This window comes from Suillus paluster, assembly GCF_016628075.1.
Source record: "Suillus paluster strain FC165 chromosome Unknown EDB91scaffold_7, whole genome shotgun sequence".
NCBI classification, from domain to species: domain Eukaryota; kingdom Fungi; phylum Basidiomycota; class Agaricomycetes; order Boletales; family Suillaceae; genus Suillus; species Suillus paluster.
In genome coordinates, this window is record NW_024537567.1 from 556,640 (window position 1) to 582,503 (window position 25,864).

At 49.3% G+C, this 25,864-nt stretch overlaps 7 protein-coding genes across 7 annotated transcripts; 5 read left to right on the forward strand and 2 right to left on the reverse strand.

The window, feature by feature from the left end:
- The first annotated feature begins 112 nt into the window (after positions 1-112).
- Positions 113-5,439, forward strand: EDB91DRAFT_1327252 (uncharacterized protein). The gene is made up of 9 exons (XM_041325245.1): positions 113-413; positions 505-1,049; positions 1,100-1,255; positions 1,306-1,408; positions 1,457-1,668; positions 1,723-1,881; positions 1,931-2,790; positions 2,840-4,311; positions 4,366-5,439. Exons 1-9 carry the CDS (start codon positions 265-267, stop codon positions 5,030-5,032), a joined length of 4,323 nt encoding a protein of 1,440 aa, XP_041181399.1. The 5' UTR covers positions 113-264; the 3' UTR covers positions 5,033-5,439.
- EDB91DRAFT_1244424 (uncharacterized protein) lies at positions 5,219-9,063 on the reverse strand (the record flags this gene model as incomplete). The annotated part of the gene is made up of 12 exons (XM_041322409.1): positions 5,219-5,336; positions 5,387-5,437; positions 5,490-5,655; positions 5,705-5,854; positions 5,905-6,758; positions 6,807-7,012; positions 7,064-7,405; positions 7,458-7,871; positions 7,926-8,150; positions 8,202-8,615; positions 8,669-8,773; positions 8,833-9,063. The coding sequence occupies 12 exons, from the start codon at positions 9,061-9,063 to the stop codon at positions 5,219-5,221; spliced, it is 3,276 nt and encodes a 1,091-aa protein (XP_041181400.1).
- Positions 9,064-9,258: 195 nt separating this feature from the next.
- EDB91DRAFT_1109822 (uncharacterized protein) lies at positions 9,259-10,213 on the forward strand. The gene is made up of 3 exons (XM_041317646.1): positions 9,259-9,532; positions 9,586-9,969; positions 10,017-10,213. Exons 1-3 carry the CDS (start codon positions 9,347-9,349, stop codon positions 10,167-10,169), a joined length of 723 nt encoding a protein of 240 aa, XP_041181401.1. The 5' UTR covers positions 9,259-9,346; the 3' UTR covers positions 10,170-10,213.
- An 819-nt stretch (positions 10,214-11,032) lies between these two features.
- EDB91DRAFT_1109825 (uncharacterized protein) lies at positions 11,033-12,481 on the forward strand. Its single transcript, XM_041317647.1, has 4 exons — positions 11,033-11,272; positions 11,319-11,415; positions 11,464-11,571; positions 11,627-12,481. The coding sequence occupies exons 1-4, from the start codon at positions 11,190-11,192 to the stop codon at positions 12,311-12,313; spliced, it is 975 nt and encodes a 324-aa protein (XP_041181402.1). The 5' UTR covers positions 11,033-11,189; the 3' UTR covers positions 12,314-12,481.
- Positions 12,482-17,438, reverse strand: EDB91DRAFT_1109831 (Sec8 exocyst complex component-specific domain-containing protein). The gene is made up of 18 exons (XM_041317648.1): positions 16,746-17,438; positions 16,621-16,670; positions 16,442-16,559; positions 16,188-16,389; positions 15,968-16,136; positions 15,818-15,920; positions 15,013-15,770; positions 14,876-14,959; positions 14,705-14,827; positions 14,258-14,654; positions 14,145-14,206; positions 13,830-14,090; positions 13,629-13,775; positions 13,398-13,576; positions 13,233-13,347; positions 13,066-13,184; positions 12,805-13,015; positions 12,482-12,755 (listed from the first exon to the last, which is right to left on the reverse strand). The coding sequence occupies exons 1-18, from the start codon at positions 17,386-17,388 to the stop codon at positions 12,564-12,566; spliced, it is 3,933 nt and encodes a 1,310-aa protein (XP_041181403.1). The 5' UTR covers positions 17,389-17,438; the 3' UTR covers positions 12,482-12,563.
- Positions 17,439-17,476: 38 nt separating this feature from the next.
- Positions 17,477-18,909, forward strand: EDB91DRAFT_1109833 (uncharacterized protein). Its single transcript, XM_041317649.1, has 5 exons — positions 17,477-17,828; positions 17,878-18,152; positions 18,205-18,300; positions 18,355-18,727; positions 18,783-18,909. Exons 1-5 carry the CDS (start codon positions 17,651-17,653, stop codon positions 18,842-18,844), a joined length of 984 nt encoding a protein of 327 aa, XP_041181404.1. The 5' UTR covers positions 17,477-17,650; the 3' UTR covers positions 18,845-18,909.
- Positions 18,910-19,020: 111 nt separating this feature from the next.
- EDB91DRAFT_1109839 (uncharacterized protein) lies at positions 19,021-25,836 on the forward strand. The gene is made up of 20 exons (XM_041317650.1): positions 19,021-19,424; positions 19,484-19,535; positions 19,588-20,446; positions 20,499-21,763; positions 21,813-22,036; positions 22,087-22,161; positions 22,215-22,560; positions 22,610-22,683; positions 22,734-22,928; positions 22,974-23,037; positions 23,091-23,199; positions 23,249-23,414; positions 23,465-23,530; positions 23,583-23,750; positions 23,808-23,816; positions 23,868-23,946; positions 23,999-24,160; positions 24,215-24,492; positions 24,544-24,927; positions 24,979-25,836. The coding sequence occupies exons 1-20, from the start codon at positions 19,098-19,100 to the stop codon at positions 25,507-25,509; spliced, it is 5,433 nt and encodes a 1,810-aa protein (XP_041181405.1). The 5' UTR covers positions 19,021-19,097; the 3' UTR covers positions 25,510-25,836.
- The last annotated feature ends 28 nt before the right edge of the window (positions 25,837-25,864 follow it).

A 25,864-nucleotide genomic window follows, 5' to 3' on the forward strand; every position in this document is an offset into this window, starting at 1 on the left:
ACCAGGGTGGAATCAAGGTGGAAGAGTACACGTGTAAGAGGCGCTGAGCCAGTTCTAGTAGTAGTACTGTAGCAGCAAATAATTGTAAACGCTGAAAGAGACTTTGCTTGTAGTTTGTCTCCTTCCCTGTGAACAATCAAATACGTACTCTGTTCCGACTTTCCTTTACCTCCCTTTTTCAATCTCACATACTCACTTTTAATACCTCAAAACAAATTTTATTAACCAACCATACCGTCCATCCTAGGAAACAGAGCACGAAGAATGTCATTCTTCTCCAGGAAGAAGCAGCCTAGCGCGAGTCAGCTCGCTGCTTCATCCGTAACAGTAGCTCAGACTCCAAGTCAAGCTCTTGCTCAGCTAGCTGCAAAGGAGAATGCTGTTCAACAACAACACATACGGGATAATGATTCGTGAGTCAATTGTCATATTTATCTTCAACAGCTGTTCATCGTTTTCCATATCTTTTTCTTCCTCCTTGCCTTCCCAAATCTCCCCCAAAAGTCTCAGTTCAAATACACCCAATGGCCCTCTCAACCCCGCCGCCGCCCTCGCTCAACAACAACGTCAACCACCTCGCGGCGCCAGCCCCAGCTTATCACAACAACCGCCCCAATCACAGCAGCAGCAACCCCAAGGTCCCCAGCAGCCTCAACAGCGACCAGCTTATCCATGGTCTGCGCGGCGCTTACTCCTCCCTCCCCCCATTTCAGTCCCAAAACCTGGCCAGGTCGCACCAAATTCACCTTCACCTTCTCCATTCCCTCGCTATGGTCATGCACTTCCTGCCACAGCCACCACTTCGGGCGAGTTGTATCTTTTTGGTGGTCTCGTCCGCGAAACAGCCCGCAATGATTTGTACCTTTTTTCTACCCGCGATCTCTCCGCGACTCTCGTTCAGACAGGTGGTGAAATACCCTCACCGCGAGTCGGTCACGCCAGTGCGATCGTTAGCAGCGTTCTTATTGTATGGGGAGGCGACACAAAAACAGACCCCTTGTCCGATCAGTCAGAAAAGCAAGATGATGGCTTATATCTACTAAACCTTGGTGCGTTTATCCTAATCATTCATAGAAACCATACTTCATGTACACCCCAGTTTCACGAGAGTGGACCCGGGTAGCTATGCACGGTCCTGCACCTGCTGGACGCTATGGTCACGCTGTTACCATGGTCGGCACCAAATTCTTCGTCTTCGGAGGACAGGTAGATGGCGAGTTCCTGAATGACCTTTGGTCATTTGATCTCAACACGCGTAAATTCCGTTCAATTGAAGCTTATTTCTTAAATCTTATGTTATGTCAGTCCGCACACAAACGGCTTGGGAGCTGTGTCAGCCCGTCGGAGCCGCCCGTCCTGCTCAACGTACAGGACATGCCTGTGTAACGTACCAGGATCGCATCATCATGTACGTTCTGGGTTCTTTATGGACCGGCTCGTATTTACGTTTTTACAGGTTCGGAGGAACGGATGGTCAATACCATTACAATGATACATGGTCGTATGACACTAATACAAGAACCTGGACGGAGCTGCAATGTATTGGATTTATTCCCTCGCCGCGAGAAGGCCACGCAGCCGCTGTCGTTGACGATGTCATTTACATATTTGGTGGCCGGGGTGTAGACGGCAAGGACCTTGGCGATTTGGCAGCTTTCAAAATGTCAAGTACGTGATTTGATGTATGAGTGGCGTCAGTGGTTCTGAGTTTGTCGCGTACAGACCAGAGATGGTACATGTTCCAAAACATGGGTCCAGCGCCTAGCGGCCGTTCGGGACATGCTATGGCGTCCATGGGAACCAGAGTTTTTGTCCTTGGCGGAGAGTCTTTCACGCCAACCAAGGGCGATGACCATGGAATTATTCATGTTCTTGACACCAGTACGTGGTCGTTCTTCTGCATCGATGTCACCGTTGACAGATTACTCAGAGCACATCAAATACCCTGATTCAAACAAAGGACCATCGACCAACAAGTCTGATCGAAAGTCGTCTGCAACACCAACTCCCCCAGGGAGCGCTCTGCCTAACGGTTCCCGTGCCATGTCTCCGACAGGTGCTTCTCAGGACGCAGATGAACTTCGCCGGGCTATATCTCCGCAAGGAAGCCGGCCAGGAACTCGGACACCGAATGGTGTCCCTGCACAGTCATCTCCCAATACCAAAGGTAAAATACCGACGCGCCCCCGAAGGGATGACGGGGACGTGCTCGGAACGGATGACGGACACGGGACGGACACTGTTGTCGAGTCTATCCACGTCGCTCGAGATCACGCACCATCACCAGAGCAGAATCGAGCACGGAGTCCCAACTCCTTTAGTGTCGTCACCCGTGCGATGTCTCCCACATCGCAGAATGCGGCCGATCCTTATGGCAGCGTACAGCCACCCAGTGTGGCGAGCGTGGCGATGGGCGGTTTGGCTGCGCGAAGTCCATCACCTATTGTGGATCGTAGCAGGCCTCCGATTGATGCTTTCTATCTGCCGTCATCCGCTTCTTCCAGTGCGAACGGAAACGGGCATGCACAGGGGAAATATGGTTCGACGGGCAATGTGACGGCTGACCTGATTCGGGATTACAAGGTCAAAGAGATGGAAGTCGAGACGCTGCGGAGGCGGGAAGCTTGGATGAAGACGGCACTTCTGAAAGCGTCCCGGTCGGGCTTTGTTCAGCTTGACGAAGAAGCGTTGGAAGCAGAGGATCTTGACCTCCAAGATTCTACCAGTGAAGATCAGAGGAAGCTTGCTGACATGGTCATGAATTTCAAGCACTTCAAGACTCAGATGCAGGTGTGTTTTCCCTTTCAAGAACACATGAATCATTCTAACGGAGATGCAGACAACATTGGCCAATCAAGCCCGTGAGGCTTCTGAACGCATTGCGGATGCCGAACGCATGAAAGCCGCTGCAATCCAAGAAGCTGCATACTACCGTGCGAAGCTTACTGCACACGAAGCATCTGCACCTACCGAGGTTTCGCAAATAGAGCGAGAGCGTATCTCTGAACTCGAACGTCACCTTGCAACTCTACTGGCTGAACAGACTGCACAGAAGAAGTCAGTGGACGAGCTGAGTGACTCGCTCGCCTTGCAGACCACGCTGCTTGAACAAGCCGAGGCACGGTCTTCCGACGCCAGCACACGTGCAGATGCCCTGGAGGAGACGCACCATCGTGTTGTTCGCGAACACGCTGAAATTCGCGACCGTTGTGTCGATGTTGAGGCTGCTCTTCGAGATCACGCCGATCGACTCCTTGGCCAGACTTCGTTGCTTGAGCAAAAAGACGCTGAACACTCGCAGGTCAAGAGACAGGTTGAAGAGTTGACTCAACTCCGCGATCAACATATCCGCGCTTTGGACCAAGCCCGTACGGCACTAGAAGCAATAGCCTCCCGGTCTGAAGAAGATCAACGCGCTCGCGACCAGATCACTCAGCTAGAAGCAGATGTCGCCGAACTACGCGGAGACTTGGAGATTCGTATGTCTGAAGTGGAACAAGCGAGGGCTAGGCTGGCAGAGGTTGAGAACGCGTGGGCCAAGTCTCGTGAAGAAGCCGATGCATTCCGTGCACTCACCACTGGCAGTCTTGGTGAGCTCCTGGACTCGCATCGTGATCTCAGGGCAGACGAAGACCGAATCACGAGAGATCACACGGAGAAAATGGAGGTCATGGAGGCGGAAGCTGCTTCTCTACGGAAGATGCTGAAGGAGACTACACAGCAGCTGGAGGAAGTACAAAGAGACGTCTCAGAGGAACGGCGCAGGGTACGGCAAACGGAATCCGAGCAAACATTCCTGCGATCGCAAATCGTGGGTCTCCGGGCGCAGCTGTCCAGCTCTGTCTTGGAGCAGGGTCGTCTGCGCAGAGACTTTGCAGAAAAGAAGAATGATCTACAGGGAGCGTTGAAAGACGCATCCGATGCCAACGTTCGCCTGGTGATGCTTCGGAACTATCTTTCAGAAAACGGCATCATCCCAGATTCGGATGAACCCTCCTCAAATTCGGGAAGTTCCTCGCGAATAATAGACCTGGAGAAGCAGCTGGAAGAACGCTCCCTGCTGTACGAGCGCTCAGAGCGGGAGCTGAGTCAAGTTCTTCGAAAAAAGCGCGAACTTGAAGCACAGTTGAGTACCATGTCACAGCAACAAGATCGGGCGAGGCCTGTGCAGAGTCCCGTGAACCAAGGTGACTCAGCAGCTGAAGCACGCGCTCTTGAAGCTGAACGGAAACTCGAGGAGACGGAACGGAGCTATAAGGCGCGAATGCGCCAGATGGAAGAAGACTATCAGCTTGCCGTGCATTATGTGAAGTGAGCTTTTCTTCGAGTATTCGTACATGTCATAGGTCTGATCATGCATCGCAGAGGAACCGAAAAAATGATGCGAAGGATGAAAGACGAGGTTACGAGGACGAAAACCGCCTATGCTAGTTTACAAGCGGAACTTGACACTGTTCGAGGACGATCCAGCACTGAACCGCGACGTGGTGTTAACGGTCGCAGCACTCCTTCAGACGACAGTCACGACCACCTTCGCACCCAATTGATTGATTCGCAGAAGCAAAGTCAGCGTCTAATCGGTGACAACAAAGACCTCCGTCAAAGAATTGAGACACTGGAGAAAGATCTCGACATCATGAAGGACAACTTCGTTATCTCTCAGCGGGAGTTTGATGAACGCCAGAGTCGTGTGGAGGAGCTAGAGTTGGAGATCGAGAGATTGAACGCTACCCTCGCGGTATATCGTGAAGGCAGCGGTGCCAGTCTACTGGAACAGCTCACTATCGAAAACACCAACCTCAAAAGGGAAAACGAGCAGCTTTCGCATAAAATCCACCTTCTCCTGGAAGTTGATCAGCCCCTCAAACGACCATCCAGCATGTCCAGCTCAGAGAATTTTGAGCACCTGTCGAATGAACTGGACGATTGGCAACGGCAGATGGCTAGCTCTTTTGGCGCCCGGCGACCGCTCAGCGATTTCGAGTCTCCCTCTCATGTGTTAGGACATGAGAGAACCCGGTCGCGATCGTAACACTATTTTTTGTCATGTTCTGTTTTTTCTTGCTTTGCACATATAGTTATACCCTTATTGCTTACCGCCGCTCATGCTCACACTCGTTTCGATTCGTAGTTCTACGTTACACCATTGCTTCCTCGCTGTTCGACGTCGATTATATATTGTGACATGCATCAACATTTGCGACACCCCAAGTCTAACTCATTGTGATGCGGATGCAGCTTTTTGTGTCCACTCGACTGCCTTCTGTTTGACAGCCGATGCACCTTCCTCGTCCCCAATCTTCTTCTCCAGTTCGAGCCACTTCTTGAAAAATGACCTTTACACGAAATTAGATGTTACAATGCTGCAAGATAGTCCCATACGTACTTTGCTTTATGGCTAGTCATTTTGATGGCAAACACACGATTGAAGATGTTTCTGCGGATGTGTTGTTAGGGTACTGCGTCCAAAGGCGGAGAAGAGGGCTCACCTTAATGATTGGATATCGCCTTGCCCTGCCTCCATATCCATATAAAACGACCATAGGTCCCAGCGCTTTGGATGCGAGTCAACGATCCCTTCGAAGATAGTCTTGCCTCGTTCTGCATCGCCGAGCTTATATTCGAGCTGAGCGAATTTTGATATTGTCTTCAAGTCTGTTCACCCGCTTTAGATTGGATACAAAGGTGCCACCAAACTACTCACGCTTGCGCTTTTCCAAGCTTTGCAGTGAACGCGGAAGCAGTTTGCGTGCCTGCTCCAAGTCTCCACGTCGCAAGTGGTATTCGCAAAATAGAGTCCACACTTTCGAACTGTAGCCAAACTTCTTACAGGTTCGTTTGTATTGATCTTCTGCTTTCTGCGTGCGTCTTCATCAGTAGAGTAGTGAAATTAGCATAACGAACTTGCCTCATGTTTCTGGCTCTGATCTAGGATGGCCGCCAGGCGGAGATGGACGGTTTTGGAGTCATTGTGTCGGGCAGCATCTTTGAAGACCGCCTCCAGCGACTCATCGGTACCATAGACATTCTCGAGGTTCAGTAAAGCAATCCAAACATTGAGCCGCTCTTCCTCCTCTCTGAAACTGATGGTCTGAACCGCTCGTCGGCCAGTCTCCCGTGCTTTATCGATTTCGGACAGTTGAAGGAGGAAAGACATGTACTGCACCCAAAGGTAGGATGAATTTGGGGAACCCAGGAGGAGCCGCTCAAAGTCGGCATTTGATTCTGGATGCTTGGCGTGCATGTCAGCGGTGAGGTCCTGCTCAATCTCTTTCTTCTTGCGTTTTTTCTTCCTTTTGCTGGACTCATCATCCTCACTGCCTTCGTCGGATGAAGACCCTTCGTCAGATGCCGCATCAGACCTGGCGCCACTGGAGAACCAAGAAAACCCTGCAACTTTCAAAGGTCCAGTCTGTTTGGGAGTGGGCGATCTCCGCGTCGACTGCGGTTGGGTGGGCACAGCCTTCACTTGTGGCAATGGACTGCCACGTGTATTGGCTAGTGCCTTCGGAGGGATGGGCTCGCGAGCATGGGACGGCCGCAGGGATGAAACAGCTGGTATTTTGTGAACTGCCACAGCACCCTCTGTGACAGCACCCGTTGTAACGTCGCTGGTATCGGTCACCCTAGCAGCTTTTGATGATGACGCCTGACGAATGCTTGCAACAACTCGTTGGGGATGCAGTTCAACGGCTAGAATCCGTACTTTGACAACTCTGCCCGCGACAAACATATCCTTCAGTTTGCTTGAATAGTCACTGCAAAGTGTCAATCAAAAGCGACGCGAACAGCGGAATTAAGCAAACCTTGCTTCGCGGGACGGCACAAACGCTTTGAGACCATTGTAAAATTGGACGACCAAGCCCTTGTCCACAACTCGGTACACTACTGCATCTGTAATCATCCCGATCTTCGCCTCTTCGATGGAGGTCAGGACTGGTAGAGTAGATTCAATCAATGTCTTTTTGGCAGTCAGTTCAACTCTCATGCGTTCGGGGTCGACAGCAAGAACCTGTGGATTTCCTTATAGCATGTATCACATCTGATTGATACGATCGCGTACCCGGCATTTTATGCTACCTCCGGCCTTGAATCTTTTTGATGGATGCTTGAGTGGTATATCTGCGTAGTGGTTTGGCCATATGATACCGTCCACATTACAAGAGATCGATACGAATAGGGCAGAATCAGTCAGGCGTTTAACAGTGCCTTTCAGGACCTCTCCGACTTGTATATCGCCTGCCTGAAGGAACCTTTGGTCTAAAATTGAAGGTCGGAGGGAGAGCTGCAGTAATCCATCCAACGGATGATAGCCTATCACACGCGCTCTATGGAGGGTGTCCAATCTCCACGGGCCCGAGGAGGAAGAGAGTGTTGGGACATGATCATCCGACGTGTGAGATATCTGTCAAAGAGGTGGAGTTAGTCTAGGACAATCGATTAGTGTAAAACTCTACATGAATGAATCCATCAAGGTGGGGCTCCACTTCAACGACAAGTCCTCGTTCCGACTCTACGCGTTTCACCTTAACTGCATCCAAATTCGTGCCAATGGGATACGCCAAGTGAATGGCAGCTTTCTCAGAGATACTATCAGTGGAAAGCTTCTCTTCTAGCTTGACAATGTGATCCAACAGCGACACGGAAAACTTCGGGGGCGAGCTTCCGGGAATTTCGTACAATATTCGGGCCTTCACTTTTTGCCCAACCTTGAATGCTTTAGCAGGGTTAGTGGGCACGTGAAACTCGTCAACTGTCGCGTCAAAGAAGCCAAGTATCTGTAACTTGAGACCAATCGGTGAAATCGCCGTGATCAATGCTTGACCTAGTATTCCCGGTAGTACGGAGGTGACGTTGCTGACTTCTGTGATCTGGAAATTGGAATATGGTGAGGAACATTGCAGATCGTAAGGAGCAAAACTGACTGAAGATGACTGTACGCCTTGAGGATCGACTGAAACTGTACATATTCTCTCGTTGCTGGACATCTTCACAACCGCAGTGTCGAGCAGTTGGCCAACATGGAGCTTTGAGCCGTCAAAACCACCTCTTTTGGCCTCTTTGAAGGATAAGAAGCCAGAGGAGCCCTGTACGCCGATGTCAAGAATGTATCCATGGTCTTCTACACTTTGAACAGCCGCTGAGAGTATCTATGCGGGGCTTAATCATGATGAAATAATGTGATCTAAGATATTGCTCACAAAGCCAGGTTTGAGATCCGTTTTAAGAACTCCAGAGTTTACTGTCTTGGGCACAAGACTCAACTCAATGCGACGACTGGTTTTCGCAGCATCATCCCTTAATTTGCCGATGGCAGAAACGTCCGTAAACCCTGATGCATGCACATTGGTCACAACTGCACGGACGTATTGTCCCACACGAAAGAGTTGAAACAGATCCGGCACCTCCGTCTGAGAATCGGATTCGCCGTCGTCAACGGATTCTGTATCTGAAGGCTCTTCTTGTTCATGCATTGATTCGAGACGACTAGTCAACTGAGAGGTAACCTGTGTGATTGGAACGTGACCCATGAGCTGGTTCGGTAGGGATATAATGAGAGCCAGCGGTTGTATCGATGCGACTTGGCCAAGCAACTTCATACCCGGAACTATGCGCTGAAAATGCACGACTGAGCCGGTGTGTTTCAGCTTCATGTGACGAAAAATACCTTATAATTGAGATGCTCGATGCGAACTACGTCTTTCTTCGGTGCAACACTCGCCTTGCTTTTGACGTCAGATCTACTTTTCTTTTTTTGAGACTTTCCAGGCGCCTGCAGCAATTTCTACTCTGTCGAGCTCATTTGGAATAAAATCACGCAACAGAACTCACAGCAAATAGCTCTTCGTTTGCCTCTTGCGTAGCTTCAGCTCGGATAGCTTTGACCTCTGCAGCTGTAAAGCTAGTTCCACCTCCTCGAGGAAAGTCGACCTCCTCGTTCATGAGATTTGATATCAATTGAACAGGCTTTTCCGGCACATCTTTTGACCTGTCCTTCGCGAGTTTGTGCTTTTTGACATTGCGGGATGAGTTATCTTCTAGAGCACGTTTCTGGCCAGCCATGCTCTTGATAATTTGTTGGTGTCAATACCACAGAACGTAGCCTAGGTCCTGACCGTCCGACAGTCAATTGCAATAGAGGGGGAAGCGCAGGATATTTCCTACAGCTTCGAATTTTGGTGGACGTTAGTACTACTTTGCAAAAGAGAGAATACTACTTTGCAAAGAAATAAATTGCAAGCAGTTGATTATGTCAGCACTGGCATCTTCATCAGTCACCATCATACTCGCAAAATTATGGGTAAGTGAAAGTAACAGTCGCCTTCTGTCTGTATTAATACCCCTTATGCATTTTTCTAGACTTTCAAGTAAGTCATACCTGGTGTGCTCTGGGAATACATTTTTACCTTTGTTCCAGAATCGTGTCGGTTCCAAGTTTGGCGGGGGTGGTGTCGCTGGGGCTTCGGAGACCAACGTGGACAGGCGGGAACGTTTGCGTAAGCTTGCGCTCGAGACAATTGATCTTGCAAAAGTACGTCTTATTCATCATGCCCTCCAATATTGATAACTTGACGCGTCGTTCAGGATCCTTATATCTTAAGGAATCATTTGGGTGGCCTCGAATGTCGTCTCTGTCTGACACTCCACACGAACGAAGGTTCATACCTGGCTCACACTCAGGGAAAGAAGCATCAGACCAATCTCGCTCGCCGTGCGGCCCGCGATGCTAAGGACACCCAGTTGATGATCGCTCCGACTCAAAGCAATGTACAACGCAAAGTGTTCCTCAAAATAGGACGCCCTGGCTACCGAGTAACGAAAGTGCGGGACAAAGATACTGGCAAAGAAGGTATGATGGTCCAGGTCCACCTTCCTCAAATCAAAGCAGATGTCATCCCTCGCCGACGATTTATGAGTGCGTGGGAGCAAAAGAGGGAGCCTCCGAACAAGGCATACCAGTATCTTATCGTGAGTGCCACTTCTTCCTAAATCATATGTTACTCATTAGGTGGTAGGTGGCTGCTGAGCCGTATGAGACAATTGCTTTCCGTATTCCCGCCCGCGAGATAGAAGACGAAGCTGACGACGCCGGATATTGGAATTGGTCGTATTGGGATCCTGACACGAAACAATATAGCTTCCAGTTCATGTTCCGTTTGACTTATTGATGTTGCCCGCTGATCACACAATGTTCTTTTCATGCCATACCATTGTCTGTATTTATCCCCGTCCCCAACTATGGGATCTGCTAAGTGTCAAGCCGTCTTCAGATGATGAGTATATAAAATATTTCATGCCGATAGCATTCATGAGGGTAATCGCTGTATCGGGTGGTGGGTTACAGCGGGCTCTTGAATCAGGATGGGATTGACATTTGATCTTGCAGCGCTACCTTCTTGAGGTGTCCTGCGTTAACCACAGGTAATAAAGCTCTCATTGTGTCGAAGCTCTCCATGCAGTTCCTGCAAGGTTTGACCTAGCTCCTGAGGTTATATTAATTGACACGCCATTTTTAGCCACGTGAGTAACAAGTCTGATGCGGTGCTAGTGTTGCAGTCTCAATGCCAGACAGCACAGAAGGAACGAAAGGCAATACGATTCTGCGAGCAATCATCGATCATCCTTTGCCAATCGTCTTTTCGGAGGACTGAGAGAATCATTCACCTGAAGCTTCACGCTTGCAACACGGGTTTTCGGTAGGTACCATTGCCATCACAGGGGAATGACTTGGACATATCTTACAAAATTACAGATGCGGCTTGATCCTTGCGAACTGAGGGAGAAACGTATAACGGCAATCAATGCGTAGCTTTGCCGTGTACTTTTATGACCTTCTTTGACCGTTGAGTAGATCCAAGTAAATGTTGAATGGGTCCGACATAGAGCCCAAGTTTGATAATGTCAAGTTAGAACCGACAGAGAGGCCCACAGAAGGTAGCGCAGTCTGATACCCTAAAATCCTGCAGCCGGACTTCTAGCGTATCACTGTTCGCGACGTTTTTTTGGTAGCAAACACTATTGTCCATTAAGTACTAGACAAAGAGCTCATCAGGCGCGCTCGACTTGCATTACTCTAGATCCATTCTCCCACGCTCTTGGGGATTTCAATTCTTTGACTGGGTCCAGGACCATGACACCACTCGAGCACATTGCACAAGAAATTTTTATAGCAAGCACGTCACATTGTCATGAATCACGGAAAGCAGGAGATCGTGTCAGTATACAGAACATATCTTCGTGAGATTAGACGATTGCCCCATGCTTACCTTCGGTATGGCCCATCCCGGATCAGCATGTACATTGCTAATAGCCCGCAGTCGAGTTTTCCGCCTGAAGGCAGAGGATGGCTGTCGCGCTGTGCTGCAGACAAAATGCGACCACCTTAGGCGGCGGAAGCTGAAGAGATTTTCAAAGGCGAGGCTACTTTCGTCAAGCACTGATTTTCATCTTATTTTTGGCCAGACTATGCAACGAGTACATGCAGCAAACAATGGAAGCCATCTGGCCTTCAATCGTATTTTGGACCTTGCCTACGGACGGGTAGGTAGGCTAAGGTGGGAATTGATGGAGGTGATGAGTACAAGTCATTTGCGTTGCTCACGATCTCCTGATGACGTCTCTGTAGCCCTTGCTGTCTGACCCAAACACACCACTTCCTTCGCCAATCATCCGCGGCAAAGAATCCTCGCGTCCTCCCGTGTATTCCCCAGAGCTTACCGCACTTCTCACGTCGGGTCTATCTCGCAGGAAAAGACCTTTGGTACCTGGCGACCTCAGCTTCCCACCAATACTTCCCGAACGTGCAGACCCTAATTCACCTGATGCCAAGATACTGGGGCCTTTCAGTAAGCGCCGGGAAGTGAACGCTCGCTGGAAGTACTTCGGACAGGAGTGGAAGAAGGTGCTTCCACCTCTTCAGATCTCCAGCTCGCCTCCTCGATGTGTCAGCGATGAGGGTAACGACTCGAGTCCTTCAGCTGCTGTCCGGAAAATTGGCTTTGACGGTACTACTGTTCTCGAGGAGCTGGTCCAGTTAACAACAAAGCCGGCAAATAGATCACAGCAAGGGTTGCGCGCTTTTCTTCCAAGACGATGGTTGCGCAGGAGATACCAGGAGCTACTGGGAAAGCTTCCCGTCCTGACATTTATTTCAGCATGCGAGAACGTGAAAACCAGAAAGTCTGGTGGCTTCGCGGTGTCATTAGCACCGAATGCGCTCAAGGCACGAATGCAAGGGAGGCTATTACCCTGCGCGACGGACGATGATGTGGCGTGGAATCAGAAAAACATACAGCGAGCAGGCAATGCATAGGAAGCCTTGACCATCAGGAGGATATTCTTTTAAGACACAATCGCACACGAGCAATATTTTGGTTCTGTTACTAGAGCGACACCATTAGAAAAGCCAGGATTTTGACGCGACACTTTCATTTCAATGCTCGTTTTTCAATCGGCCATTTTTCAGCGCGATCTGTCAGTGATCCTATCTGCGAGCGTGGAGGGATATATTGCCCACAAGGTACTGGTCATAAATATACAAAGACGACTAGATGTTGAGAACCTCAACTGATGTCCGCCGAACTCTCCAGCTCCAGACCATGTAGGTCGATGAGATACATACTGTAATTGCGGTCGGCGGCTTTAGCAACTCCGGCTTCACCGATGGACTGATCCACCCCACACTGAAGATTGAGTATGGTTTTATACTCATCAAAGGTAAAATTCTGGTTTTGGCGGATACTGTCGAGCAAACCCTGATTCGACTCATCAGCAGTTTGTCAGAACACGAAGAAGGGAGTGTACCTGAGGCTTCAGAAAGAAGAGTGAATAATAACTCTTTGCGCGCTCAAACTCGGCGTGCTGCTGGTCATCGCCGATAGTCCGCACGCTCTGCTGTAGCGCCAGAGTGTTCCGCATGATCTTCCTGACACCGAAATCATTGGCCATGCGCACATGCCTAGCATTGGAGATAAGGAGATGTTCCATTAAATGTTCAAGTCCGGAAAAGACAAATCTACGAGAGATGAGAGATACGTTCATTTGAGGTGAAGGGCAGATACGCACTGGTGCTCTTCCTTCAGCATTGCTGCTGACACGAACTCGTTGCACTTGCTGATTTCCACGTTAAGGTCCACAATGTATGGGTCAGGCTCACCAGCCTCATGGTCGATGTTGTAGTTACCCTGCAATCAATCAGCAGGATAATAAGTGCAATGCAGTTAAGCACCAACAAGACGCATGGCTGCATCCAAATAGTGCATTGTTCGACAACGAATGTCGATCCTAATGGTATGTAGAACGATCTCGGCCAGTTGGGCGTATGTCTTAAGCAAGGCACCGAACCGCCTAGAGATTTATATGAGTATGATGGTCAACATCATGATCAATACACCCACATTGCCATCTCTCGTGACAGGGGGAGGCTAAGTTGTTCGTCATAAGTACCTCGCGAGAGGAAACTAGAGATTGCCGAGGGAGTAAACGACATCACGACATTGGCAGACGCAGGTGTAGTCGGCGAGAGTGTGCCTTCTGGAGCTGACTTCAGTGCGTTCAACTCCTCTGTGAACCATGCCTGCAGATCAATTGAATCAATGCTATAAATTCATCCATGCTGCGCAACTGACCACACTACGGTAGAGACCACACAGACCCGCCAAGTTGCGAGTTGAAGAAACCAAGTCGTACTTGGCTATCTGAGCTTGACCGAGGTAATTCAGTTCCAGATTTGTTTCCTGTCGACAAAGTTGACGCCTGATCACAGTATTGGACTCCTGCAAAAAAATCGTTGGGTTCACAAGCCTCTAGAGTATGCGTGCGATACACACAGGTGTTGCGAAGAGCTCTGCTAAACATGGGTTTAACTCCGACTTTTGTGCCCACTGAGCTGCCAGCACCAGAGGCAACGAGGAAGAATCGGATATGATGTTAGTAGTGGAAGAAACCAGGTCTTGGAACTTGTCACTACAGCGCTGGTAAAACTGAATAATTACGCCAACAATTAGGCGAGAATAATTTTCTCGATGAAATGGGGTTGTGCGGAGCATCGCGCATAACGAGTTTATCAGTGCCATTAGCTGTGTAGTTGCCTGGATAACCGTGCATCAATGATTCAATATGATAGCACCTGCGAAAGTACGAACTCTGAATATTGGTTTTGGACTGAATCGTGTCGACATCTGGTCATATTGGAAAGCGTCAGGACCTAGTTGGACAGTGAGCAGGATAACGCGATATGAGAGACGAATCAACTAACTTGTCACTGCTTGATGGAAAAGTTCAGATATGCGCTCTTCCAACTGTGGCAGATAGACCTTGAGGACAAAGTCATCTAGTAAACCACTTGCAGAGCGGGTACTTTCTACACCATCAGGGAGAATTTCCGTCACTCGGTTCAAGAAAGTAAGGGTGGGCTGGAAAAGTACGCTGACATGGAATGCATCCGGCTTGATAAGCAAGCGATGATGCTGCCCGACACCTAACAGACGGTCATCCGTGCCAACTGTCGACAATGTCGCCTGGACAGCACTATCGGACGAATTCTGGACGAGACCGGGCATTGTATCTCGAAGAACCCGAGTGAGCTCGTCTTCGTGACGTCGAAGGACTTTGCCCGTGGACTTCATGTCAGTATCCGCAAATCGGAATACGGACTGGAAGTAAATGCTCAGTGATGAGACATGCAACGATATTCCGTGCTGACCTTTTGTTTGTCTCTCGTGAACCGGCCTTCCCGTAGGACCTCATTGATAGATGATATTGGATTTCGCCCCGCCACCGAGCCTTGCTCCTCGTCCGTCAAATAGTCATGCAAGAGCGTCCGGACCTGTAGCTCGCTTGATATATTGTTTACGAGAATCAATGCGCTACACACCTCAGCTTGCACCGGAAGCCATACGTCAGCAAGCGGAAACAAAGCTCCCGGTTTGGCACCGGATGAATCCTTGAAATCTTTTCGCTGAGACAATACAGGTTAGTATGAAGCTGTTTTACAAAAACAATGTAGCATACCGATCCTATACGATTGGCAACCTCACAAACTACCCTTAATCCCTGGGTTACTGCGTCAAGTTTGGAATAAACAGTCCAAAAGAAGTCATTCAATGTTTCTTGATCGACTTGCTTCGTAGAAGACTCCAGTGCTGCAAGGCGTAGGGAAAAGGTCCGGAGGAGAATCCCCTTTGTTGGTATCGAAGGGACAACACCATCTAGAGTGATGCCGACGGGATCATTGGCAACGAAGATATACCCGCCCTCTGACCGTCTTCCAAGGCTCGCTGCGCCGAATACAGAAACTCTCTTGGACTCTTCCGTTCGTTCCTCAACCTCGTCTAAGGTACACTCGACCAACGAGTATATCTCGCCTTGCAAACGCTGCGCAACAATATCGAGCGCACTCCCAAGCTTTCCCAAGACTGCAAGGGACTCAAGTAGAGTTTCAATATAGGCGAAGGAGTCTGCTTCCGGGTTTGTATCAAGTTGAGGTGCCTGAGAAGCCGAAGTTGCTAGCGCAGCAAGGTTAACATTCGATGAGAAAGATGGAGCGGATGGAAGAGATGGGGACGATAAATCCTGAACGGACGCGTTGCTGCGTAGGTTCGATTCACTAAGATCATGGGGAGGATCATTGGGTCGGAGTGCAAGAGAATTAAGAAAGCGAGATAATCGGGAGGATGCAAGTTTCAGTGGAGATGAATCAGGGGAACGATATGCAATGCCATTCGGAGACAGTTGTGCACTCGAGTCATGTTCAAATTCGACCTTAGGAACTTCGGAAAGAAATTAAGACAGAGCTGCACAAAGTAGGAGGACCTACAAGCTGTCTGGTTCGGCTTATAAGCAGCCCAGCGCGATTCACACCAGAAAGATTTGAGATAAAGATGGTTGTGAAGTTCGTCGATCAATATTTCCCGTAGAGCCTGCCAATTTATAAGATGATGTGTCTCTAAGTAATTGACGGACGCACATTTTCTTGACTAATCAAATAACTTCGCAGATCTGAAACTGCTCCAATCTCTTGCATGTCAGGTTTGTTGATCAACTTGAGGCTCCGCACAAGGAGAACCGATGCTTGAAGCAACCTTTTTTCCGACATGAGAGTCTCAAGTGCGTCGGGCACGGATTTCAAGTGCTCGCTTTACAAACAAATAATTAGCAGAGGAACCGATTGGCAACAAGAAACCGACATCTGATCCAATAAATTCATCATTTCTTCTAACACCTGTCCTCTTGACCACAGCTGAACAAGATCAGCGCGCTTATTTCCCAGAGCATCCTTTGCTTCCACAAGAGCTGTCCTTGACTGTTGTATCTGCGTCTGGGCGAGTCCAAGATGATTGAGAAGAGCAGCGTGATGCGGAAGGGCGTCCGCAAATGCCTTGTGATGCTCTACGCACAAACATTGGTAAATCAAAACATCTGCTCAGAGCACAGAGCTTACTGTCTACTGATCCTTTCAATGCATGCGACAGCATTACCTTGGTTTGTCGAAAAGACTCGATGTCTTTGCCAGTTGAAGAATCGTCGAGTAGTGACAAAGCCAAGTCAACGTTGTTAAACTGCAACGTTTGCAAGATTATTTCGCTCAGCTATTGAATGACAGAAGAATCTACGCCTTACATCAGGGTCAATGACAAACTCCCATTCGTCCTTGATCTGGTCTAGCACAGCTACAACGCGACGTTAGTTAACGATTAAACAAGTGAAACATAAAGTTAGGCGTATTTCGATATCAGATTCCTCACCGTCGATATCTCCTGCTTTGGCCTTCCCGGTTGCTTTCCGGCCTGGCATTCGCTCGCGGATGCGCTCTTGCCTCCTCATCTCCATCTCCTTTTCCCTCTGCTTTTCTTGTTCATAAGCTATATCTTCGCTACCATTTGTCATCGCACGTTTGCGAGCTCCGGCTTCCCTGAAGGCGGCCATGACGGAAGCCAGTGCAGGGGTTGTCGGGGAAGTCTCGTCGTACGTGCTAGATCGCGGTATGTCCACTCGATGCCTATTATTTACAGCACCTATGGATCCGTTATTATATTGCGGCGCCGCTGATGAATCCGAGCGCGTTGTGCTGGAACTATCTCGACGGTCCCTCGCTGCATAATCTTCAAGTTGGGTTGCTCGAGATGAAGTGGAAGCCCGCTCGGAGTGCTCAGATAGCTGACGCGGCCTCAGCTCTGATCTTTGTGGGCGGAAAGGACCCTTGGGTAATGAAAAACCTGGGCCCTTGGGTGATGAGGCAAAGGTGTTGTTACTTGGTGCTGCCTGGCGTGATGGGGAACGAGCGATCTGCAACGGTCTGGTAGTCGAATAAGAACCGTTTGAGTTCGTCGGTAAGGGAACACGGTTTGGCTCTGTCGGTTCGAGAGGAAAGGTCGATATTCGAGACATGTGAGTTAGAATATGACTGCGAGCCAGGGAGCAATTGTTTTAGACTTAGAGAGCTCAATGTATTATTTCCGTCTTTGGTAAGTTCTTACACGTAACTAGCTAGTAGTAGTATCGTACCAGCGCTCACTACTAGCACTAGGTAGGCCTCTTGGGGGAGACTGCCGCTAGCTGCGAACAAGGTAATGCGGCCTTTGGCTTAGAATATATTGTAAAGCTTCACAGTACCTCATCGCACTTGCTGGTGAACCCGTCATCTTGCAGGATGCCCGACACCTCGACCAATTTACCCCCGTTTCTAGACTCTCTGGCGCCAGATTCCAGCGTTCCATATACGAATGCTCTGTTTCCTGCCAGTAACGATATACCACCTGTACATGTGCATTGGTGGCCGTGTAAACAAGCAGGCGTGTCACCCTCCACGATATTACTCTTTATACCGGGTAGGTTCGACATAGTACTTCCATTCGAGCTGATTTTGAAAGAGTGCAGGAAACCCTGGGATCATTGACTTCTATCATCCATTTCTAACCGCAATACACAACAAGGACCAGTCTGGCACACTGGCGATACTTTCGCATTCACACATCGGGCATGACCCTGCGGTCAAGGATTCTGCACCAGCTCGCAGCACTTCATTCAGTCATGCGTTGCCGTTCCAGATCCAGAATTCCCTTCGGGTTTTCGACGCGTTGAGGACATTTTTTGGTGCCAATACACGTATTGTGGTAGCTGGCCACAGCGTTGGTTCGTGGGTAGCTCTACAGGTAGCGTTTCTGCAGTGTCCAATCTTGCTTCCGCTCAACGCTCTCTAAAAAGGTCTTGAAACTGCGATCCGCTGCCGTTTCTGGAGTCTTCTTCCTTTTCCCAACTCTCACCAATATTGCTTATACACCGAATGGTCGACTGTTGTCGGTTGGTATTTGAGTTTTAGTAGTAGTCATGCTCACGATTCCTCCTTTCTCTCAGCGACTATTTCGGCCTCCCTTTCCGCGCATTACCTCACAGATCGCTCGAGTATTGTGTCTTGTGCCACTGACCATCCTTTGTCGGTTGTTTCCACAATACTCAATCCCCCAAGCCCAGGTTCTTAGGTCATTTCTGTTATCTCCTTCTTCAATCTTTGCTGCGATGACGATGGCACACGATGAAATGCTCAACATTCGAGAACTTGATGCTGCCACTTTGGACAAACACCGACACCAAATTTGGTTTTACTTCGCAGAGAAGGATGATTGGGTTGACCAAGGAAGAGAAACGATTCTCCAGGTCTTCAGGGCAGACTCGAGCACTGTGAAAGTCGTGCACGGGCACCGCGATATCCCACATGCATTCTGCATCAGTTTGTCTTTGTATTTAATATTCCGCACTATCTTGATACTGATTGTGACTGATAGACCATAGTGAAGAACTAGCAGCGCAGTGCTATGCGTGGCTCATTTCTGGGGGATTCATATGAGATTAAATAGATTATCATGTTTGCCCTTAACCGCAACCTATATAATACACTGTTTTCTTCACTTCTGGCGGTTCTGCAGCTTTCTTCCCTCGCTGCTGCCGCAACGCATCGCTCTGAATTCCCACGCGAGAAACACGAAAACGCGACCTGACAAATCACACGTGTCTTTGCTGTAACGCCAATTCATTTGAAAGAGCGTGTCTAAAGCGCGCTCGGGAAAGTGAAAACAGCGTCTTCGAGAGACATTCCCAGCATGTCTTCTCCGAGCTCTGATCCCATTTTACTTTTTACTCCACCAAAATATAGCTCTCCTGGTGGGCTACCTACTACTAGTGATGGCATCACGTCCTCCAACGAGTCAGGTCCTCCGACGGCTCCCAAGACGGGCCCCAAACCATCATTTTTCATAGAGCCTCCTGTTTTGTCTGCCTCGCAGAGGGCACAATATAAACCAGTTCCTGAGGAACTCAAAGAAGGCGCGCCTTTCGACAGGGATGACATCGACGCTGTAGTGAGCGAATACCGCGAAGGCACTGACCTTTCCTACTTTGTGCGTTTCAAGGATGGGCTAGCATATATAGTGCGCATCACTTTGTCTGGACATTTATGCTGATCTGACGCGTGAACCTATATATATAGCTTCCTGCTGCTGACTTCCAGGCCGAATATGCTGACCTGGTTGAGGAATACAGTGAGTTTCTACATTAACGGCATGTATAATACGTATCTCATGTCTTGCGCAGATCACAAGAAAGATGCAGGGGAGCTTGATTCATTTGACCCATCATCTAGCGCAGTGCACGAGGACTCTCGCATCAGGACTATCATCACCATAGACATGGTCAATGGTGTTGCCCGGAGGGCGAGCGGCGCGAGGGGATATACCTCGTCTCTGGCGTCCCTGTCTGACCTCACGGAACCTTCGGAATCTGATCGGGAAGAGGATGACGGCCGAAGCGATGACGAATATCAACAGGACAATGGCAGGCTCGCCCGCAAAGCCAGTCTTAGAACTCGAGCTGCGACTGCTAAAGGCAAAAGCACGTCACGCGCTACAACTCAAATAAAACTTCCTTTCAGCCCAAGAAAGTTACGCAGCAAGCCTGTCCGCCAGTATATAAGCGAATCGGAGGATGAATTGGCAGGATACGAACAGGATGACATCATAGAAGTTATTCCAGCTCGCAGGTCGGCTCGTGAGCGGAAGAGCGCAAGAAATAACCTCGCAGATGATTACGTTGAAGAGCCTGGTGACAGTCAAACCGATGGTGACTCGTACCTGGGAACTTCCGAGAGGTCTACAACATCCAAACCAGCCGCGAAAACTCAAAAGCGACTCAAGCGTGGACCTGTTTCCCGACCTGCTTATGGCATCTTTCGTTCTGTTGCAGACCTTGAGTTTGATGCTTATGAGGAAGAGGATACCGAGTTGTTGCGCGCTCATCGGGATATTTGCGAGAAATGTCACAAAGCACCTGCTCACGTGCAGTTGGCAAAGCCGAAGAAAGGCAGGAAGAAATCACACAAGGAAGACGACTATGCGTTTGAGGAGAACGAGGATGAGGGTGATCTCATCCGGTCCTTGGGTGGCTGGGTTCGATGGTAGGATCAAACTGACTCGACTCTCACTTGAATACTTATCTCGACAACACAGCTTGAAATGTCCTGTCGCAGTTCATTGGCGCTGTCTGGCAAGGACCCAGAAAGACGAAATCACCCGTGCAGCGCGTGCGCGCGATAAAGAGGAATGGAAGAATCAACAGTCAGACGGTTACGATGGTCACGACCCTCCAGACTCCGAGCTTCCGAATCGCAAGGAGCTCGGTATCATGCAGACCACAGAGTTCATGTGCGCGAGCTGCATGAAGGGCGGAATTTGCATGGGCTGCAAGGAGATTGCTCTAGAAGTCGATTCGTCAATCGTGAGACAGTCCACAGCACCACCCGCCGCCTCGGAACCTACACCCGCAGGTCCCACTCAGGACGTCGAAATGGCCGACGGCACGCAGGTTTCTTCGCATGCCGCCAACAGTGTATCGAGACTTACAAGGGAGCTTGTTTACCGGTGCTTCACCTGCAAGCGTCTTGCCCATTATCGCCACCTTCCTGTCCCAGATATCTTTGGAAGTGATGATCCAGCTTCTGTTGATGATACCAAACTTGCATCCTTCTATCAGTTCGAGACTGGATGGCGCTGTGCGGATTGCTTCTCGTTTGAGTACACCGTAGACAAGATTCTTGCATGGCGTCCATACCCTGCCGACGCCGTTGAACCGCAATATTCGCTCATGAATCCTCCGGACCCAAAGCGCATGTTGCCCCGGGAGTATCTTGTAAAATGGAACGAGCGAAGTTATCGGCGCGCCCAATGGGTTCCACATATGTGGCTGGCGTCTACAACGTATTCGAAGCTTAAAAACTTCATTGCGACCGGGCCCAAGGTAGAATTGTTGGAAAACCCTCCTCCCGAAGAGAGCGCCATGCAGGTTGACCCTTCCGCGAAGGAGATACCTGCTCCACCGGTCTCATTTGAGACTAATACGAGTCAGACTCCTGAGGTCGAGGCCAAGTCGACATCATCTTTAAATCCGTTGCCAGACGCAGAGCGTCACATCCCCCCTGCATGGAAAAGCACGGATCGTGTGCTGGACGTACTTTTCTGGAAAGTCAACCAGTCGGGGCGTAGAAAGAGAGGTAAAGGGAACTCGGTCGTAGAGAGCCACGAAGAAGCGAGCTTTCCTCCGGAGCTCCAGGATCAGCTGGTGAAAACGCAGTTGAAAGGTGAACAGCCTAGTGATGACTGTGTGGAGACTGTAGACGATTTCTTGCGCACTGTTAACAAGTCGGAGCTGGACATCAAGGACATCAAGTATGTCGCATGGGCATTTATCAAATGGGACGATCTGGGCTACAATGAAGGTGAATATATGGTCTCGCCTGTCGCTGTGTAACTTAAATGGCGAGATAGCAACCTGGGATTCCCCCCCTCGTTCTGATGAGTCGGGTTACGCGGCATTCGAGACAGCTTTCCAACGCTTTATAGACTCGCTAGACGTTTTCGTTCGGAAATCAGAGAAGGGCATCAAGAAGCTGGAAAGCAGAGTGAAGGATGGATACGGACCACACGCCCTTCGTCGGAAAACTCAACCTCAACTTGGTCAGAACAGTCAACTCCAGCTCATGCCATTCCAGGTCTGCTCTTTAGCGCTTTCAATCCGGCCGATGTGTTAACAATCTTCTAGATGGATGGCTTTGACTGGCTCTGTGACAACTGGTGGAACTTGCAGCCTTGCATCCTTGCCGATGAGATGGGTTTGGTATGCATATCTATGAATACCACTCCTCCTTACTCACGTACAAACTTACGCAGGGTAAGACAGTCCAAATCGTGACTTTCCTTGGGACTATTATCGAGAAATGGCAAGCCGCTCCTGCCCTTGTCGTTGTTCCGAACTCCACCATCACGAACTGGGTTCGAGAATTTACTCGTTGGGCACCGAAGTTACGAGTAGTACCCTTTTATGGGGAAGCGAAGGCTCGGGACGTGATTATTGAATACGAGTTGTTCCATCCCTCCGACCGAAAGGGCAGCCCGGAACCCAAGTACCACGTGATGGTGACCACTTATGAGACGCTCATCAATCCTAGAGATTTTAACTCGGTGTTCAAGAGCATTCCGCGCTGGGAAGTTCTTGTTGTGGACGAAGGGCAACGTTGTAAGTTACTTGGCATTAATGACGAGCAACATTACTGATTCCTGGGCAGTGAAGAGCGATCATAGCCTGTTGTTCAAGAAATTAAACGAGCTGAATGCGATTCATCGTGTAATCATGACCGGGGTGAGATACCTCCGTGATCATCTTTCTATTAGCAGCTAACTTCGTCATAGACACCTCTGAACAACAATATTCGTGAACTCTTCAACCTCATGAACTTCCTCGATCCCAAAGAATGGAGCGACCTTGAGGCCTTGGAGAAGGAGCATGAAGAGTTGAATGAGGAACTCGTGCGGCAGCTGCATACTAGACTCAAGCCTTACTTCTTGCGGCGCATCAAGAGCGAAGTTCTACAACTCCCCCCTAAGGTTTGTTTGTCCTCGTGGGTTCGGTTGTATTCTCACGTTCTCCAGAACGAGGTCATCGTTCCCCTTTCCATGGCACCTCTGCAAAAGGAGATTTATAGGTCGATCCTTAGTACACGTCCATTGCAGCTTCTATCATGTCGTATGCTGACTACCCTGCCGTAGGTCAAAACTTGGACATTCTCCGGAGTCTGACCCAGGGTTCGACTACCAAAGCTGGAAAACCTCTTGTCAGCAAGGCCAATATGAATAATATGTTGATGCAACTTCGCAAGTCAGTCCACCATGCCTAGTCGTTAACTCTTGTTACTCATCCCGTGCAGATGCCTTCAACATCCATATCTTAATTCTGAGGATATCGAGCCTCGCAACCTCAGGCCCGCAGAGGCTCACGAAAAACTGATAGGCGCTAGCACGAAGTTGCGGTTTTTGAGGATGCTTTTACCCAAACTGAAGGCCAGAGGTCATCGTGTACTATTGTTTAGTCAGGCGAGTGGAGCGCTTTCCGGTAGTTTCTCCTGATGACCCATGTTCCACAGTTTGTTATGGCGCTAAATATTATCGAGGACTTCCTCGGAGGTGAAGGCTACAAATATTTGCGCCTGGTCATTATTCACGCCTTTATTAATTGCAAATACCGATCTTGACCCTTTCTAGGACGGAAACACCAAACAGGCCGATCGCCAAAAGGGAATGGACGAGTTTAACAAGCCGAACTCGGATGTTTTCATCTACATGCTCTCTACTCGAGCGGGCGGCGTCGGAATCAACCTGTATACCGCAGATACTGTCATCATTTTCGATCCTGATTTCAACCCTCACCAGGTGCGTGCGATCTGATATAGTTATATTGCGTGTCCTAACTCAGATCTGACATTCTAGGACTTGCAAGTACGCCATGTTTTATATCTGGCTTTTTCTTTTTGTAATGACACATTTCAGGCCATAGCTCGCTCTCACAGGTATGGGCAAACGAAGACGTGCTTGGTGTTCAAGTTCATGGTCAAAGACTCGGCTGAAGGCATGAATCGCTACATGACTTCCTGTCCGTTGGCGCTCACAAAACATCCTAGAACGGATCATGCTAACTGGGAAGAAAAAACTTGTTCTCGACCATTTGATTGTTCAGAAGATGGACAATGACGACGGTGCTGGTGATGATCTACAGTCGATCCTTACGTTTGGAGCCAAAGCCCTGTTCGAAGAAGGTGATCAGTCTTTGAAGGACATAACCTGTGCGTACGAGATTGCCGCCATTGGACAGATGTTGGACTCACATTTCGTTCTAGACGTCGAGAATGATGTCGACAAACTCATCGAGAGGACTGAAGTAGAGGGCGATCAACATGCAGCTACTAAGGAGACTGGGCTCTCCTTCGCGTTTGCCAAGGTGTGGGCGGCGGATAAGGATACCATGGAAGACATCCAAGAGGATGTTCCGGACACCGAGCAAGGCGATTCTTGGGCGCAAGCACTTGAGCGGATAGCTGCTGCGAAAGGCGTGAAGGAGGTAACTGAAGTCACAGGCAGAGGTGCTCGGAGGAAGGCTGCTGCTATATTTCCTCAGGTGATTCCAATGACGTCTATGTCTTAAACCCAAGGCTCATTTTTTCCACAGCAAAAGCTTGACGACATTGAGGGTCTGGAGGACACGCCAGACATGAGCAAGAAAAAGAAGAAACATCGGCCTTCGAAGTCGGATGTATCCAGCGATTCTGACGCTTATCCGGGCACACCTGGCGTGCAAGCGAGTGATTCGGGCACTAGCTCGATGGACGTGGATGGAGACTCACCGATGATCTTTCAGAAGGCGAAGATGAAGGCCAAGGCCAAGTATCGAGAACAGACCTCGGCGAGAGAAGATGAGGATGTCCTGCTTTGCGGTCTATGTAACACCCGCCATGGAAAGGGAATCTGTTACATGACCGAAGACTCCACCAACCTAGTAGAGTACAGGGAAATGCTGATGAATCATGATTCAGATGAGCCGTGGCCAGTTAGGGTATGGACGTCGCTTCATATGGTCTCCTCAAGACATTAACATCCACTTTAGACAGCTGCTATCGATGCCATAGAGCAGACGCTCGTTAAAAGGGGCCACGGTCATCTTCTTGCTGGTCAGCCCCTCAAGCTTGTCCCAAACCGCAACGGCGGCCAGGTTACTATCAAGGAAAAAAAGAAACATGCTCGTGATGCATTCGGTGTCCAGAATCCGAAGGTAGTTTCGTCATCCAAGCCATCTACCTCATCTTCTTTGCCCCAACCACGACCTACACACGAATCTTCGTCCGCCAAGCCGTCCATAATATCGTCTCCTCGGTTTTCCAGGCCTATAGACGAGACCAAGAAAGTCGGGCAACAAACGACACTGGAGTTTTCCTCCACGGATGAAGACAGGGAGAGGAAGAGTATAACAGCTGGGCTATCCGCTCTGCTATCGAAACGACGGTCGTCGCCTGCGCCTGCGGTTGAGTCTTTATCCTCCAAGAGACATAAAACATCAGCCACGCAATGTCCAGTTTGTAAAGGTTCGTATCACCTCGTGGAAGATTGCCCCACTGTCGCACTTGGCCCTCGCAGGTGATGTGGACCGCCTTGTAATATATGTAACTTCCTGACATCCGCCCAACAGTATCACCACACACATCCTACGGTTGGAGCAGGACCCTTCTCAACAAGCCACGGTGACTTCTCTCAAGAAACTGCTTAGACACCAACGACGAAAGCAGGATGCGGAGGAAGCAGCTCGTTATAGTGGGATAGTTGGCCCTTCGATGTTGAACTGACTTTTGCCGTCAAGAGATGTTCTATCGTACTTTACATGCTGTCTTATAATGCTAGATACTGCTAGATTTTGCCATATTTGCGTATGGATGTAACTCCGGAGAGGGAGGAGTGAATACGTAATAACATCTAAATTTAGGTGTATTCGAATTTCG

Bases quoted from the DNA above. Each gene is read 5' to 3' on its own strand.
- EDB91DRAFT_1327252 (XM_041325245.1), top strand. From the start codon at position 265: ATGTCATTCTTCTCCAGGAAGAAGCAGCCTAGCGCGAGTCAGCTCGCT. The intron at 1,050-1,099 runs GTGCGTTTATCC...TGTACACCCCAG, and splicing joins CTTATATCTACTAAACCTTG to TTTCACGAGAGTGGACCCGG. The intron at 1,882-1,930 runs GTACGTGGTCGT...CAGATTACTCAG, and splicing joins TATTCATGTTCTTGACACCA to AGCACATCAAATACCCTGAT.
- EDB91DRAFT_1109822 (XM_041317646.1), top strand. From the start codon at position 9,347: ATGCATTTTTCTAGACTTTCAAGTAAGTCATACCTGGTGTGCTCTGGG. The intron at 9,533-9,585 runs GTACGTCTTATT...CGCGTCGTTCAG, and splicing joins AGACAATTGATCTTGCAAAA to GATCCTTATATCTTAAGGAA. The intron at 9,970-10,016 runs GTGAGTGCCACT...ATTAGGTGGTAG, and splicing joins AGGCATACCAGTATCTTATC to GTGGCTGCTGAGCCGTATGA.
- EDB91DRAFT_1109825 (XM_041317647.1), top strand. From the start codon at position 11,190: ATGAATCACGGAAAGCAGGAGATCGTGTCAGTATACAGAACATATCTT. The intron at 11,273-11,318 runs GTATGGCCCATC...AATAGCCCGCAG, and splicing joins TTGCCCCATGCTTACCTTCG to TCGAGTTTTCCGCCTGAAGG. The intron at 11,416-11,463 runs GCGAGGCTACTT...ATTTTTGGCCAG, and splicing joins AGCTGAAGAGATTTTCAAAG to ACTATGCAACGAGTACATGC.
- EDB91DRAFT_1109831 (XM_041317648.1), bottom strand. From the start codon at position 17,388: ATGTCTCGAATATCGACCTTTCCTCTCGAACCGACAGAGCCAAACCGT. The intron at 14,655-14,704 runs GTCAGCACGGAA...ATTTACTTCCAG, and splicing joins TCACGAGAGACAAACAAAAG to TCCGTATTCCGATTTGCGGA. The intron at 13,577-13,628 runs GTCAGTTGCGCA...ATTGATCTGCAG, and splicing joins GTGGTCTCTACCGTAGTGTG to GCATGGTTCACAGAGGAGTT.
- EDB91DRAFT_1109833 (XM_041317649.1), top strand. From the start codon at position 17,651: ATGCCCGACACCTCGACCAATTTACCCCCGTTTCTAGACTCTCTGGCG. The intron at 18,153-18,204 runs GTAGCGTTTCTG...CTCTCTAAAAAG, and splicing joins GTTCGTGGGTAGCTCTACAG to GTCTTGAAACTGCGATCCGC. The intron at 18,301-18,354 runs GTTGGTATTTGA...CCTTTCTCTCAG, and splicing joins CGAATGGTCGACTGTTGTCG to CGACTATTTCGGCCTCCCTT.
- EDB91DRAFT_1109839 (XM_041317650.1), top strand. From the start codon at position 19,098: ATGTCTTCTCCGAGCTCTGATCCCATTTTACTTTTTACTCCACCAAAA. The intron at 19,536-19,587 runs GTGAGTTTCTAC...TGTCTTGCGCAG, and splicing joins TGACCTGGTTGAGGAATACA to ATCACAAGAAAGATGCAGGG. The intron at 24,161-24,214 runs GTGCGTACGAGA...ATTTCGTTCTAG, and splicing joins GTCTTTGAAGGACATAACCT to ACGTCGAGAATGATGTCGAC.